Genomic DNA, 18,176 nt, shown 5'->3' with positions numbered 1-18,176 from the left:
GGGGCCCAAAGGATTAAATGGAAGAAGGAGGCTCTCTTCAATAAATGGTGCTGGGAAAACTGGGTTGTAACATGCAGAAGAATGAAATTGAACCACTTTATCTCACCAGAAACAAAAATCAACTCCAAATGGATCAAAGACCTAGATGTCAGACCAGAAACAATCAAATAATTAAGGAAAACATAGGTAAAACACTTTCACACCAACACCTCAAGGATATCTTTGATGTATCAAACCCAATTGCAAGGAAGACTAAAGCAGAAACAAGCCAATGGGACTACATCAAATTGAAAAGCTTCTGCACATCCAAAGAAACTATTAAAAAAAAAGAGAGACCCCTCACAGAATGGGAGAAGATCTTCACATGCCATACATCAGACAAGAAACTAATCACCAAAATATATAAAGAGCTCAGCAAACTTAGCACCAAAAAAGCAAATGATCCCATCCAAAAATGGGCAGAGGATATGAACAAAACATTCACCTCAGAGGAGATCCAAAAGGCTAACAAACATATGAAAAACTGCTCTAGGTCACTGATTGTCAGAGAAATGCAAATTAAGACAACACTAAGATACCACCTCACTCCTGTAAGAATGGCATACATCAAAAAGGACAGCAGCAACAAATGCTGGAGAGGATGTGGGGACAGAGGAACCCTTTTACATTGCTGGTGGGAATGTAAATTGGTACCGCCTCTGTGGAGAGCAGTCTGGAAAACTCTCAGAAGGCTAGAAATGGACCTTCCATATGATCCAGTAATTCCTCTCCTGGGGTTATACCCCAAGGACTCCATAACACCCAACCAAAAAGAGGTGTGTACTCCTATGTTCATAGCAGCACAATTCATAATAGCTAAAACCTGGAAGCAACCCAGGTGCCCAACAAAGGATGAGCGGCTGAGAAAGCGGTGGTATATATACACAATGGAATACTATGCAGCTATCAAGAACAATGAACCCACCTTCTCTGACCCATCTTGGACAGAGCTAGAAGGAATTATGTTAAGTGAGCTAAGTCAGAAAGATAAAGATGAGTATGGGATGATCCCACTCATCAACAGAAGTTGAGTAAGAAGATCTGAAAGGGAAACTAAAAGCAGGACCTGATCAAATTGTAAGTTGGGCACCAAAGTAAAAACCCTGTGGTGAGTGGTAGACATGCAGCTTCCTGGGCCAGTGGGGGGTGGGAGTGGGTGGGAGGGATGGGTCACAGTCTTTTGGTGGTGGGAATGGTGTTTATGTACACTCCTAGCAAAATGTAGACATATAAATCAGTAGTTAATTAATATGAGAGGGGGAAAATCAATTGTATGTCTCAAAGTTTCTCAAAAGACAAACTGAATCTTTTTAATATATAGGCTGTGTATTTGATATGCAGACTCTCTCAAAAGCCTAGACCAAGTAGATCAGAAGCATTCAATAGCACAGCTATATACAAGATACTGGGTACTGTGCAGCAAACCCTAACAAAAGGACTTTTCAAAGTTAACCCAATTACCAAATAATGTGATGATAACATTAACTATCGATTGTCTTTTTGAACCCTAAGACAGCAGGAACCTCACATCTCCACTATAGAGTCCCTACTTCCCCCAGTCCTGGAACCCTTGGATAGGGCCCATTTTCCCATATGTGTCTCCCAATCCATACCAAATAATATTGCATCCGCCGATCACAACCTAACCAACGCAACAATTGCCACCTCAACATGCTTCACCTCAGACTGTGTCCAGAGACTTCACATGTGGAATGACAACCCTTCAGCTTCATTACTCGGGTGAGACCTTTCCTTTTATAGTACACTCTAATTTCATCTCAGGTGGTTCACTTTCTAACAAAGTCCCATAACCTAGATATACACCAGTTTCTGTGAGAGAGAGCTTATGTTCACACGTATCCATAAACTACTGCAAAATATATACCTGAAAGCAGAAGTACACTAGAGTTTGCAGTGAGTACCCCCCTAACACTTCCTCTCCACTATTCCAAGCTTTGGGTCCATGATTGCTCAACAATTTGTTGGCTTCGTATGTTAACTCTCTTTTTAATCACCAGGTTCCAGATGCCACCAGGATGCTGGCTAGGCTTCCCTGGATTGAAGACCCCACCAATGTGTCCTGGAGCTCAGCTTCCCCAGAGACACACCCTTCTAGGGAAAGAGAGAGGGAGACTGGGAGTACGGACCGACCAGTTAACGCCCATGTTCAGCGGGAAAGCAATTACAGAAACCAGACCTTCTACCTTCTGCAACCCTCAATGACCCTGGGTCCATGCTCCTAGAGGGCTAGAGAATGGGAAAGCTATCAGGGAAGGGGGTGGGTTATGAAGTGGTACCCCTCCTACCTTATGGTTTTGTTAATTAATCCTTTCTTAAATAATAAAAAAATAATAAATAAATAAATCTTCAAGAATTATTATGTTAATTATTTGTAAGTAAACAAATAAAAGTAAATGATGGCTTCATGATTTTCTCTATCTCCCAAGATATTGTATTTCAAATAAAATATATTTAACTAACATAACTTCATTCTATAATGCTAATGGAAACAGACATTTCAGTAATGATAAGAGAGTCAACCATAATTCTTGTCAATTTTCTATGCCACTTAAGCTACTATTTATTTTTGATTGATTTAACAAAGGCATTACTAAGAATATCTGAATATAAATATTTGATTTTTTGTATATATAATGTGTGTCTGGGGAATACATACTAATATACATCTGTCAGTGTAGTGGGTGGAAGGTAGAATGTTGCTGCAGGTTATAGACACATATAAGTCAGTTTCTATGTGATTGATAGAGGAGAGAATGCCCGAAAGTGTTAGAAAAGATCTTAGAGAGATTCCAATTAAAGTCCTGGCAACTTTCAATCAAATTGCCAGTTTTCTCTTGGAATGGTATAGGAAAGCTATAAAAAGAAAGAAAGAAAGAAAGAAAGAAAGAAAGAAAGAAAGAAAGAAAGAAAGAAAGAAAGAAAGAAAAGAAAGAAAGAAAGGAAGGAAGAAAGAAAGAAACTCCTTTCTAAATAGCTAAAGGGCTTTTCACAGCTACTTACAATGCAGAAACCAGAACCTATCTCAGAGCTCTGATAGGGAGTTTCTCAATTAAATATATATCTTTACATGTGTGATTCTCATGTCTACGGACATGTTACAAGTAAGGCTAAATGAAAAATTAGATATCGCATAAGACAATAAATATTAGTTACTGAATGAAAGGAAAGAAATCTAAGTGTTTAATTCAGCCTTTGTTAACTGAAGAAATGAAAATGAATACATGTCATAGAGATTTTCGTGAGAAGAAAAAAAGTAGGGAAAAAACATAGTAATACGATTTCCCTACTATGATACCAATTGCTCATTAATGTAATTATACATCCCTATTCACCCAGAACACTAATAAACTGGGCTTCATATTTGTTCTAGTTATTGCTGTTCTAGTAAATATGCTTAGTCCCTGGTACTTAATATGATACAATGCTTTCCAGAGTTGAGTGTACTAATGGCTAAGAAAATGAATGTTCATTATTAACTCAGGGAAGGGTCTTCATAAATTTATCATTATTAATATTTGATGAATTTATTGAGAAATATTGAATTACAAGGTTGTTGTAGTCATAGAGTACAGTTCCACATGTCTTAAGTCTCATCTTCATCATTTAAAATGGCAGTATATTTTGTATTTCAAGAAACTTGAAATAATGCATAAAATGCTTAGCAAAGAACTTTGCATGAAGACAAACTCATTCTCTCTATATATGTTAATAAATAAGTAAATGCATGAAATTAAATATAAATAATATATATATATTGAGATATAAAGAAAATGAATAAAGCTATGTCATGCCCTCAACTAATGGTTCAGAGAAAAGTTAAAAATAAATGTAAATACATGTATGATTCCAATTAAGAATATAGAACTAAAAATTACAAAATATTTGTTAAATAAAGAAATAAAGAAGAAAAATATGACTATTAAAAGAAAATATATGTTAGTCTACTCTAGAGAGACTAACATAGTTCTAGAGAAAATAAAGACCAGAACAATACCTGATAAGATTCTCACTTCTGCTTCATTTCCTGTTCTTGCACTGGATGGATTCCTAGCTAAACATCTGTAGATTCCAATGTCCCCAGGTTGAAGTCTGCTGATTTGCAAGGCCCCAGAAGGCAGTATCACCACTCTGGAGTCTCCAGGGATTGGAGTCAGGTCTTGTTGATTTTTCTGCCAGTGTATTGTTGGCATAGGTTCCCCAATGACTTCACACTTGAGTAGCACGGTGTCTCCCATGAAGGCTGTGACAGATTCTGTCTGGGAAAGGAACCTCAGTGGTCCTGAAGAAAAAACAAAAGAGGAAGGACATATTTCACATGCATAATGGTCATTAATAAAAATAATGACAACTACAGTTATTATAGGAAATGGCACCTTACAACACATTTTCTCAGTTTTACTATTCATAATTTATCATATTATATAAATGGCACTATGAGAGTTTCCATGAGTAAAATTTGATAAAATGGTTGAAATTAATATTTTTAATTTGCTACTTTGGCTAGTACAACATCATTTCGAATTAAAAAAAATTACACAGGAAGATATTAAGAGTGAGAGAAGTGACACTCTACATCAGATAGTCACTTACAGACCTGCTTCAATGTATATGAATTGCCCCCCCTTGCAGGTGGGGAGCAAGAGCTACTCCCCACCCATTCCTTATGCATGGTAATATGTGTGCTTAACCAACTGTGCTACTGCAGCATGGGCCCCTCATTTCTTTTGTTTTATTTTTAAAATATATACTTTATTTAATTTATTTTAATGAGAAAGGCAGACAGACAGACAGACAGACAGACACACACACACACACACACACACAGAGATTGAGAAATATAGGAGTAGAAAGAGCAGACAACTACTCAGGTCTATCTCATGGTCATGCTGGGGTTTGAAGCTGGGACCTCAGAGCATCAGGCATGAATCTTTTGCATAACCATTTCCAACCTTCCATCAAATTTTTCTAACCACAATTTATGTTACTGTGATTTATATTAATGGGTTTTTTTTGACAAGTCAACATTTCTTTAGTACAGTTTCCAATTTTATCAAGAAAATTTTCATTCAGATTTAGTCAATGACAAATTCTATTGTGTTCAGTTTTAAGTTCTTTTAGACTTATGTGTTAATTTATTATTTTTGGAGATAAGGTTTCACACATACACAATTTCGCTGTACCTGAGCTACATTTTTATTCAAAGTGAGAGAAAAGGAGAGATACTAAATCACTAATTTCCCCCCAGTGTTATGGTACTTCTTGAGACTCAAACTAAGGCAACACACATAGCAAAACATATGGCTTATCAGTGGAATTATCTCTGTGGTTCCTTTAGTTAAACTGATTCTCACAAATCTAAGTATCCCTACAATCAGATAAAAACGTTTCGCTAGTCAAAAGGACAAAGTCCAGATGGGTCACAGTGAAATAAATCATTATAATTTAATATGAGTGATAACCAGAAATGCTATAAAGAAGTTTTCTTCCCTAGCTAAAAGTGACATTTTATATCCCACTTTTGGATTAGAGTCTTTGAACCACAAAATATAGGTCTATGATAATACATCAACATCATATATAGAATAGCTAAAACCTGACGAAGATATAATACCACTTACTGTAAATAAATTAATATATCATAAATGATAAGATCTGAGAACTTAAAGATGCAATAATAAAAATGTTCTTTAGTAATAATGACCAATTCTAAACTAGATAAAAATATCAAATCAGCACATTTCAATTTAAGATTATGTAACTATATAATTTACCAACTAATTTATATCAACACATAGACATACATTTATGTCTATATTTATATCAATAGATATCAGACATTGAAATTATTCTGTTGGTATGTACTAAAGTTAATCAATTAGTTCTCAGACTGAAGCTCTGGAGTCTGAGTCCATGAAACTATTTGTTGTTACACATTTTTATCTACAAGGCACACCTATCATAGGCCTAATTCTATTCTGATTTACTGTCCAGAGCTAATCTATAACTTTAATGCTATGGTTACTCAATGAAGAAAAAAGGTAATAAGTGAACTTGTGCCCTGTCTCATTGTTTATTTTTCATTATTATCTTAATTTATTGAATGAATAGGCAAAATCGAGAAGATAGGAGGAAACAGAGAAGGAGAGAGATACCTGCAGCATTGCTTTACCACTCACAAAGCTGTGCCCCTGCAGGTGGGGACAAGGGGCTTGAACCTGGGTCCTTGTGCACTGTAACAGGTGATCTCAACCAGGTGCACCACCACCCAGCTCCAGCCATTTCATTGTTCAAGTCCAATTTTAGTACAGCTTGTAGTTTTGAGTCTACATAGAATCATTCTACAATTTATGGTAAAATTGAGTCTATTCTAAAGAAGGTACATAAATCTCCTGATTAACTTTGGAATGAATTTAAAGCATGCACTGTAATAGAGCATGATTTGATAAGTTACACGAGGCAAATTGCTATAAGTAGTATCAGATGATGATTTTTAAACATAAGTCTGACAATTATTTAATATTTTCTTTTTTGACTTTCATTTTTAGTATTATATATATTACAATATAGATAAGAATAAATATAAATATTTTTGATAAAATGATTAAAGTATTTGGATACTTTTATACACTATATATAGTCCTATACAGGATGCACATATTGTATAAAACTCTAAATATCTATTTTATATCTGGACATCTGTGGTATTAAAATAATTTGCTTACAAACATTTGGAGCATAGGATATAAAATGAAAGGGCACTTCAAACTGATAGCCATGGATTTGTGCCTGTACATAAACTTCCTTTATCTAAAAGAGTCATATAGAAGTATGAGGTTATATATTAATGTAATTAAACTTAATGGAATTGGTTCCTATTCCACATACTAACTCAGTTTGTACTCTGGTGATTTTACATCTTTATAAATGAGGGTCAGAATTACACCTTATTTAAACCATAGTGACGTAATACTGGAAAACTTAAAATTATTCCACATTTGGCATAGTGAAAAATTCTAAGCATGACTAATAATTTTCTTTCTTTATACCTACAAAGGTACCATACACATACAAATGCAATTCTAAGTTTTCAAGGCTCTATATGACCTGAATTAATCCTCCCAATGTCATTCTAAATTTTAGCACTCACATCTGGTGGTAGTTCAGCAGACCAGCAACAGTATTTAAAGAGGACATTACAGGCTATCAACTTAGCAGTATTTTATCAAGGAACGAATTCAACACATAGGAATGAACATTAAATTCAATATAACATGTAAGAATAAAACATGGTGTTTTTAGAAAAGCCCTTAAATGTTCCACGACAACACAAACAGTTCTTATGCTTCACTCATAGTAAGGAACAGGCATGACTTTAACTAGTATTCATTAAAAAAAAAGGCCTGCTTTAACAGAAGTTTATTTATTGAAGCAGATGATTTAGTCACATTATATCATATCTTATCTGCTGTAGTTATAATTTATCCACTGCACCACCTCCCAGGATGCTACTGTAGTTATAATTTAAATGAACTTTTCATTCCCCTTTTTTTTTTAACCTCAGTCCATTCCTAAATTTTTCACCCTTATACTCTGGTTTCTCTTCAGATCATACAAATCTTTCGCCTTTTACTAAATTTTTCACCCAGAAAACTCATGTTCCAAATTTTCATATGTCTCAAAAAATCAAGAAACGCACCTCCAGGATGATCTCCCACAAATCCTGCAAAATAATTAGCCTATGCCTTAAATTTAATTTCCTATGCATGGTATTTATCAAACCAGTACATATTCTTTTTTTAAAAAATTATTATCTTGGGAGTCGGGCTGTAGCGCAGCGGGTTAAGCGCAGGTGGCGCAAAGCACAAGGACCAGCATAAGGATCCCGGTTCAAGTCCCGGCTCCCCACCTGCAGGGGAGTCACTTCACAGGCAGTGAAGCAGGTCTGCAGGTGTCTATCTTTCTCTCCTCCTCTCTGTCTTCCCCTCCTCTCTCCATTTCTCTCTGTCCTATCCAACAACGACGACAACAACAATAATAATAACTACAACAATAAAACAACAAGGGCAACAAAAGGGAATAAATAAAATAAAATAAATTTTAAAAAATTATTATCTTTATTTATTGGATAGAGCCAGAAATTGAGAAAAGTGGGAAGACAGAGAATGAGAGAGACAGAGAGACATCTACAGACCTGCTTCATTACTTGTGGGGACTGGGAGCTTTGCATTGAAACATGTGCACTCAACCAGATGCAATACCACACATTCCCAAACAATACATATCCTTAAGCTAAGGGAAAAAAAAATCCCTTCCCTCTAGTCTTATTGAAAAAATATAATTTAGTCTTTTTGTAACATTCATAGCACATAGCTGACTAATCCCTGAAAAGTATTATATGCTTTTATTATATATCTTTTTTTCAGTATTTCTCATTCACTGAGTGTATGGACTAGCTACTGAGATATTTTTCTTTTAATTGTGTAAATGGAAAATTCTTCTAACCATTCAAGTCTATAGACAGTAAACCTACATGGTACATCATATGCAATAATGAAAGTTTTCCCTCTTAGATCGGATACAAAACAGGGATGTTCACTTTCACCTTTACTTTTCATCATAGTCCTAGAAGTCCTGGTCATTCCAATTAGGCAAGAGAAAGGAATTTAAGGGCTAAATATTGGAAGAGAACTAAAACATCACTAGCACTAACAGAGTATCAGATTGTCTTGAATAACTTCTAGGCTCCCCCAACTGATTTTACACACATTTACAGATTACCTGTTTCATCTTCACTCTATACCATAAAGTATTACTGCCTACTCTTTTGAGTTACAAACTGTAAATGGGACTAAAATTTGTTCAATTGTCAGTATGACATACATTTCTTTTTACTTTTGTTTATTTAGTTTTAAGAGAAGGTGGGGGGGCATAGTTTCATTCTGGCACATGTGGTACTAAGATTGCACTCAGGACTTAATGCTTGTGAGTTCAGTGCCTTATCTACTACTGCACCACCTCCTGGTCTTTCTGTCTCTCTGTCTGTCAGGTCATCTCCAGAGCTTCACAGCTCTGGAATGGATGGATTGTTCAGTGAAGAGAGAGACTGAAAGAATAAGCTGAGACAGAGATAGAGGGAAAACAACATAATAAAAAAAACAGCACTATACTTAAGCAAGCTATTTTGCCAGACTTTTAAATATTATTTATTTATGAGATAGAGAAAGAGAGAAAGAAACCAAAGCATCAGTCTGGTGCATGTGATGTTGAGGATCAAATGTGGTACTTATGTTAAGACATCATGTACTTAGTAGCTAAAAAGAGAGATTGTTTGGCTTTATATGTTAACTCTGTTTTCGGCCACCAGGTTCCAGATGCTAGCATGATGCCAACCAGAATTCCCTAGACAGACAACCTCACCAATGTGTCCTGGAGCTCCACTTCCTCAGAGCCCCACTCCACTAGGGAAAGAGAGAGGCAGGCTGGGAGTACAGATTGACCTGTCAACACCCATGTTCAGTAGGGAAGCAACTACAGAAGCCAGACCTTCTACCTTTTGCATCCCACAACGATCTTGGGTCCATACTCCCAGAGGGTTAAAGAATAGGAAAGCTATTAAGGAATGGGATGGGATATGGAGTTCTGGTGGTGGGAATTGTGCAAAGTTGTACCACTCTTAGCCTATGGTTTTATCAATGTTTCCTTTTACAAATAAAATAAACAAATAAATAAAAAGACATCATGTACTTAGATTCAACCTTTAGTCACTGCCCCACCACACAGGTCATTAAATGCTGTGTGTGTGTGTGTGTGTGTGTGTGTGTTTATTTTACCTGTTCCCTTGTGATTTACATGGTATATAGGATTGAACTGGACATATGAGTCTCAAGAGTTAAACTTTTTGTATACCCACTATGACTTCTTGGCTTTCATTTAGTTTTTAGTACTCATTTCTTCAATCTAAGCGAAAATGCCTCAAGTGCTGTTTCTTTTGTAAATCAGAATTCCCATTCCCCACCCCTTCTCCCATTCCTTTATCCATAGGTAGCCAAACAGTTCTGGGTAAAAATGTGTTGCTTAATAAAAACTTTCAACCCTAGGTTGAGCTCTCATTGACACAATTCAACTTGCAACAGTTCACTATTAAACAAGCGACACATACTTTTGCTATTTTCACTGGTGGCTTTGCAAAAAACTATCCAAGAAAGAACTGTATTATCAGATCCTACCTACACACATTGCTTGGCCCAAGATACTAGATAGCATTAAATTCAGAAACACCTGGACTAGTTGAACATGCTCCACCTGTACCAATTTACATGTTTACACATTATCTGCACCGGTGGGGCTTTAACAAAACTAGCTTCTGACAGTGACTAATGAATGGGCTCAGAAAAAGCAAAAACACCAATTTTTGTTTTACATGTGAAGACACCTTTTATATTGTCTTTCATGTGATCAACACAGACACTTATATTTCAAAAATTCAATTTTAAGTGATTAATACTTAGCAGGAGTTCCAGGGCTTAAAAGTACTGTTAGAAGGTGTGTGTGTGTGTGTGTGTGTGTGTGTGTGTCCCAGGATGTGAGTAACTAAAATGGTTTTACTTGGTTAATTTTGATTTCTGATAGTATCTTTCAGTCATTCTCTAGTACTAACTTTAACTCTAAAATAATTTAATAAGTATGTTATTTTGTGCATTTTGCTCATAGTCTGTTGACTATTATTACTATACTTTTTTGGACTCTATTAAGTGTCAATCCATGCAGGAGTGAAGATTTCCCTTTTTCCAATACTTCAGTATCACAATGTTTGTATACATGGTGTCTAAAAATGTAAACAAAATATGTATGTGTCTATCTATTTACTTATTTTGTGATGCTTGGAGTAAACTCATAATGCTAAAAATGAACAGACTTTGTGCATGCTTGATATCACGAAATGGCCTTCTGCAATAATTCTTTCATTTTGTTTATTTGAAGACAGAGACCTGAGTACCACTCCACCATCCATGAAAATGTACCATCTATGGTACTACCATTTTATGCCACGGCTCAAGCCCAGGAACCTACAGAACACATCTACAAGTTGAGCTATCTAAAAATTCTTACAATCTTAAGAAGGTCTATTCCAAATCCATATATAGCCATTTTCCCCTATATATCTCTGGTACAATATCTTCTTCTATTTTAAGTCATTAAAGGTGGAATTAATATAAAGAAGGATTCTGCTGATTTTCTTCTGCACTATAAACCCTTAGCACAATTCAGAGCATCACATATTTATTAAGTAAAACTCTGTATTCTTGTTAAGATGAGTTTAGGCAAATAGTTAGACATTGAGTAGTTCAAGAAGAATGGACTACAGAAGCCATCTAGAGAGGGAGAAAACAGGAATTTCTTCTTGGGGGAAATGAAAAAGAGCTGAGACTAAGAAACATACCTAAAGTCAACCATTAAATCTTGAAAAGAATTGTATGGGGAAATGGACAGGGGTATGTGTGTGGGGAGGGTCATTGCAGGAAAAGCTGTGCCTAAAGCAGCTGTGAAAATTTTATCTAAAGGGCCTGGTGGTGGGGCACCTGATTGAGCACACGTTACAGTGCGCAAGGACTTAGGTTCCAGTTCCCGGTCCTTACCTGCAGGGGGAAAGCTTCACAAGTGGTGAAGCAGTGCTGCAGGTATCTCTCTGTTGCTCTTCCTCTCTTTCCCCCTTCCCTCTTGATATCTGGCTGTCTCTATCTAATAAATAAATAAAGATAATGAAAAAAATTAAAAGAAAATTTTACCTAAACCACAAAAGTTTCAGTAATGCCTCAGTGACAGACATTTAGAATGAGATTCCCCATCTTCCTTTCAAGTCACTGACTTTGGGAACAAAATGATGAGCAGTTTCAGGGCCAGTCCCCCGCACCCCCCCAGCTGAGGTAGTCAGGACAGCCATCAATCAGGCTCCAGTCAATATATATTTCCTTAGTAGCTAGGCACAACCAAAGGCTTGGCTGTCACCAGGACAGTAGAAATGTTAATGGCAAAATCAGAAAACATTTTTACTTTGGGCTTTTCCTTTATGATGCTAAAAACTGAAGTAAAAAATCACCATGGTAATGAATGAGATGCTGCTAAATCTGCAGGGACATCAAAAATGTTGGTTCTCAGAATTAAAATCATGAGAACAATAGCATCCCCCTACCCTTCCACATATGCACACATATACCACAAAGGCAGATCCAAACAAAAAAAAACAGAGTATCTTAGACTTGCACTATCATTCATTTAAATCTTTACTACTTTGGTTTTTGAGCAAATGGGAAAGTAAAGAATTTATAGTCCAGGTTTATGCCAAGACAGTCTCTCTTGGGAAACCTAGCTTCCACTCCCACACACCCAACTTGGGCCTATTCTTTTAAATTCTAATCTGCAAATGGCATATTCTTTTGATTTGCCCTCCAGCTTCTTTGGCAGATTATCAGTATTTCCATCTCCCCATATAGGAGGTCTAATTATTAAGTAATTAAAGTTCATTTAATAAAGAGAGACTTATCAAATTGAGGACAGACCTTGGAGGTGGAAACATGCCTTGCTTTTAAATATTCAACAATGTACAGTAGTCTACAACTTCCAGAGAAGAGCTGCTGAAAATGCTTTGTTTGTTGCAAACTGAAGCCTAAAGGCTATGTCTCTTCAAAGCCAGACCTAGTTTTCTGACTTTTAATTCTCAAATTAGCCAAAGGGGAAAGAATTAGAGAGGTATTACAAAGAGGAGTCTTGATTCAGTCCTTTCAGCAGCCAGAAACCCAATAAAAGATTCATGGAATGTGTTATAAACTGATTTATGCTTGTTATCAATTCCCTTCTTTATTTTTACCAGGTTTTTTTATATGTTTCAGCATCTACATTTTGCATAATCACAGGCTCCTAGTTAAATGGCTAAAGAGCAGTTACGTGAATGTGGCATTGCAAAATAAGGCTGGTAAGAGAGTCTGGTGGGTGGGTGTCAGCCATGCCTTCCCTGTGTGTGAACATTTTCCCATGTGCCAATTATTGAAATTCAGAAGGATGTAACACAATGGGAAGTATACATTTAACTACACAAGCAGAACTAATTTCCTGGACAAACGAAAACAAAAATAAGTCAAAAATAAGTATCATTAAATAAATATTTTTCAGAGTAATTTTGGAGGTATATTCATAATTTATGCTGAATGACTGTTAGCATTCCAAATTTTGGAGAAGTCATTACACACACAACTTGGAACAAAGTTAAAACTTCAGGATTTCTATAACCCACGGATAATTCAGAGCTGGTTGAGTTATGTTCTATCATAACTTTACCTAGTGACCTTGTTAGATATTTGGACTTTAAATCTAAGAAGTGATTCAGAATTCTCCAAATTTTTCTTCAGAAAAACATTCTGAGAAGCTCTGGAATATTACATGATCACCTTTACAAAAATTAAGGGTGCACTCTGCGAAAGGATAAAGTTTACACTATAGAACTGGTCAACAAATCCAGAGTTGGATTTCAGACTCTGCTTAACTTTCTACTGGGAACAGCACTCAAATATAAGCTATTCCCATATACTAACAGCTCTGCACCATTTGATTTTATTATCAACAAGCATACAAAAACAAGTTTCTTAGAGTCATTCAAATTTTTTGTTAACTTCAGAGTTAATAGAAGTTTTTGGAAGCAGTTTAATAATTTTCTTTTATTGATGTGAGTTATCATATAAAATCCATTTCCCAGCACAAGGCTAAACAATAAGGAGCACTTTATCACTTTTTCCTCAAACTCACATGGTATTGTCTTCCTGGGAATAGATCCTTCACAAAATCTAATCAGATTATACTGAACATTGCTGTCATTATTCTAGATGAAGATTGGCATAAATTTCCTACAAAAAGATTTAGACAGTAAACACTGCAGCTACCCTTTTTCTTAGCTACACTGTCATATCTTTGATGATTATAGTCAGTCATTTACCTATTTATAATGTAGTAAACCAAGTAGAAATGCTTATTTATAATGAAGGTCTTTGGGGCTTTTGCTTTACACACACACACAAGCATCTCTCTCTCTTTCTCTCTCTCTCTCTCTCTTTCTCTCTCTCTCTCTCTATATATATATATATATATCATATATGATTATCCTCTCTCTCTATAGACATAGATATAGATATGGATATGGATATGGATATGGATATGGATATAGATATATAGATATCTCTCTATATAGATCTCTCTCTATATATATATATAGAGAGAGGCATATATATGTGTAACTTTACTATAAGAAATTCTCTAAAGCACTATAACTACAAAGGACTATAAAGAAAAATTTTCATCATCAATAACTGAATTTATAAACAAGAATAATTTTCCTTCAGAGTATTAATTTTTGGGGGGTTTTCCCATTATTTTTTTATAATTTTTTTCAGACTCAATTTTTAAAGAATTTTTAGAAATGAGGAACCAGAAGATAACTCAGCAGGTAGTGTACATGCCACACTACATATGAAACTCTGGGTTGAATCCTTGGTATTACATGGGACCCTCATGTTTAACAACAATAGTCCTCCATGGATGGTGAAATGGTGCTTTGGTGTCTCTTCCTCTCACTCTGTCTCTCACAATGGTATAGAATAAAATATTGAACATGGAAGGCTACTTGCATTTATGAGGCCTTTGGTTCATTTTCTGGTGCACATCCCCAAAGAGGAAAACATTTGAAAGTGATGGTTAAAAGTGTTTCTAAAACTATAAATATACAAGTTTCTCTAGCTGTCTTAAAGTATTGTTTCTATGAAACCATTTGTTGATCAAAAGACATGAAACAAAAAAGAAGCCTTTGCTATTAATTAATTAATATGGACAGGGAGGAAGAACACAAAGTTAAACATGGACAAGGCATAGAGTATGGCATCAAAGCAAAGGACTGGAGAAGGAGGGGAAGAGAGGATGGAAGAAAAATCTGGGGCCCTGGCGCATAATGAAATTACACTCATGTGCCAGTGACTGCACTGTAAAGTATTAACTCCTCAGTAAAATTTAGAAAAGGAAAAACTAGTTAAACATTACCAGAACTCTACTACCCTTGGGCTAGGATTCATGACTCATAGTCTTTTCCTTGAGTAAACAAGGACAGTAAGAAAATCTGAGGGTCTTTATTAGAGGATTAGCAAGCACTGCAGTAAATATTATCTGAGCCTAAAGAATATGTAACCACTGTACAGGTGGCTATATATGCTAACAGTTTATAACACAGTTTTGTATTAAACAGTTATTCTACTCACACTAATTTGAAGAGAAGACCTAATCATCTCTTACAGATTGAGCTGGAACATAAACTACCTACTCTCATACTTCTTCAGTTTGTTGACTGTGGGCCTCAAGACTTCTCAGTAACAACTATCACCTGAGCCAATCTCTTTAATAAACCCTTTATAAGCTGCATCACTTAACAACAGGTTCTGAGAAATGCACTGTTAGGGCATTTTGTCACTGTTGCATGAGCATCATGGACTGTGACTACAAAATTCTACATGGTATAAAATCTACTGAACACCTATATTGTGCAGTCACTGTCATGCATGCAAGTAAGTGTTTGGTCACTTATTAAAGTCTTAAATCAAGTATAACTATAATGTATGTATGTATTATATATATGCATGCATGTATAACCAATTTATTGTACTTGTCGGGATAACTCTGATTAGTACAACCCAGCCACATTCAATGAGCCTGGGATATATGGCAGGAATTAACCTAGTTGCCTGAGGACTACAACAATGAGCAGTAGTTTCTTTCCTCAAAGGGCTCACAGTTCCGTAGGGAAGGTAAATACTAGGAAAAACTAGGGCAAATGCACTATATCATGGGGGAAGATATGGAATGATCCTTTTTCTTTTGCCTCCAGGGTAAACTGTCGCTGGGGCTTAGTGCCCTCACTGTGAATCCACTCCTCCTGACAGACATTTCTTCTTTTTCCATTTCGTGAATAAGACACAGAGAAATTGAAGGAGGTGGGGGAGATAGAGAGGGAGATAAAAAGACACCTATAGACCTGCTTTTCCACTTGTGATGCTTCACCCATGCAAGTGGGGAGCCAGGGGCTCAAACCTGGATCCTTGCATGAGTCCATGCATTTCATACTATATGTATTTGACCAGGTGTGCCACTCCCCATGCCCCAACCTATTGGAAAAAGATTAATCAGAAAAGAATTCTAGAAGTAGTAGACTATTAGATGAATCTCATCAATTGTCTAGAAACCAAAAGGACATTCTGGGCAAAGGGAAAACATATACAAACCAGTGAATATGAAAAGAGCAACATTATTCGGAGATGGTAACTCAGTAAATGAAGGATAAGTCATAAGGGATCTTTACAATTGCTTATTTATACCTCATAAGAAAGCTTTAGCTTTATGATAGAACCTATTTGTTTTGACTACAAAGATACTGGAAATTCCACAAAGGCAGAACTTGTGACTCAGATGTCTTCATACTACTTCCATGGCATACAGTTGCATAAGTCAGTTCACTAGAATATAGCATTTGGGAGGAGTTGGGCAATAGAGCAGGGGCTGAAGTACACATGGTGCAAAGCCCAAGGGCCAACTGAAGGATCCCAGTTTGAGCCCCCAGCTCCCCACCTGCAGGGGAGTCACTTCACAGGCGGTGAAGCAGGTCTGCAGGTGTCTTTCTCTTCCCCCTCTGTCTTCCCCTCCTCTCTCCATTTCTCTCTGTCCTACTCAACAATGATGACATCAATAACAATAATAATAACTATAACAATAAAACAACAAGGGCAACAAAAGGGAATAAATAAATATTTAAAAAAATAATAAAAAGAATATAACATTTGGATGTCTGAAGACCCTAGTTCCAACCCCAGCACCACCGTCTGTCTGATCTAAACACTGCTCTGTTCATTTTTGCTCTCCCTTCCTCTCTCTCTCTCTCTCTCTGTTTCTTTCTCTCTCCCTCTCTCAATCCCATTCTCACTTAAAAATAAATAAAAGAAGCCCCAATGAGAAGTCAACAACTGAAACAACAAAATGCTGAGTAAACAATCATTTTATCCCTTTCTAAGGTCACTGGAGGAAGAGTCTATTGATTAAGATTGTTTAAAAAATTTAAATGAATATATTTTGCAAAATATTAAATTCTTTTTTTTTGGTTAATCTATCAAACAAAACATTTATTTTTCCTATAATCAACTATACTGATTGAGTACATATGTGGTGTATATGTATAGCATTGAAACATACAGATTTTCATGGGTATAAAAGGCACTAATGAAATTTGCTGGAAATGAGTTCACTTTCATTTGTTAAAACCACTATCCCCTCAAACTTTCAAATAAAATGTTTGCTTTTTCACAACAATGTGTAATACTTCTTACTTTCTGAACCTGTAAACAGAGACCAAAGAAAGAAGAACCCTAAATAGTACAAAGTTACAAACTATAGGGCAGCTGCAGAAAAAGTATCAGCCTAAAGTCTGTATTTTAGTATCTAATTGATTACAATTTATCTTAATAAGTAAGATTCACATAACATATGCAAAATCACTATTTCTTTTTATAACTTTAGTATCATTTCAATGAAAATCTAGGAATAGCAGAAGAAATAATAATGCAGATTAAATATTTCTAGTAAATCTATATAATCTTAATTTAGATTTGGAAGTACCTACTGGGAAAAAAAGGTTAGAGTTGATAAAACACCTTTACACCTTTGCATGCTATCCATTTCTGCACAATGAAGATGAAAATATGCCTAATCTACTGTTGAACTTGCACAATATTCTACCTTACATATTAAGACTGAAAATATTTTTAAAAGAGTTTTAGTATAACTACCAGTGTTTTGTAGTGTGAGCCAGAAAAGCCAAGTGCATATGATATAATGAGCCATTCAAAAAGAAATGTGAAGCCAAAGTTCATACTTTGCATTCATGTCTTATACATCTGATTCAGTGTCCACCATAAGAGTCTAGAATAACAGTTTATCACAACTTACTACTTTTTGTGTGTTTACTTCTCTGTAATCATTTGATTGCAGAACAACATCAGTAAGTTGAGGAAGAATAAATCAACTCTTATCGAAACCTT

The 18,176-nt window shown here is 35.7% G+C and overlaps 1 protein-coding gene across 1 annotated transcript in view; it reads right to left on the bottom strand.

The window, feature by feature from the left end:
* Positions 1-18,176, bottom strand: part of DCC (DCC netrin 1 receptor) — a 1,300,159-nt gene that overhangs the window by 722,101 nt on the left and 559,882 nt on the right. The window contains exon 4 of the mRNA XM_016186489.2: positions 4,055-4,339. Within this exon, the coding sequence (XP_016041975.1) occupies positions 4,055-4,339 (285 nt within the window). The remainder of the gene's footprint in view (positions 1-4,054; positions 4,340-18,176) is intronic.

This window comes from Erinaceus europaeus, chromosome 15, assembly GCF_950295315.1.
Source record: "Erinaceus europaeus chromosome 15, mEriEur2.1, whole genome shotgun sequence".
NCBI classification, from domain to species: Eukaryota; Metazoa; Chordata; class Mammalia; order Eulipotyphla; family Erinaceidae; genus Erinaceus; species Erinaceus europaeus.
This window is presented reverse-complemented; position numbering and strand designations above follow the sequence as displayed.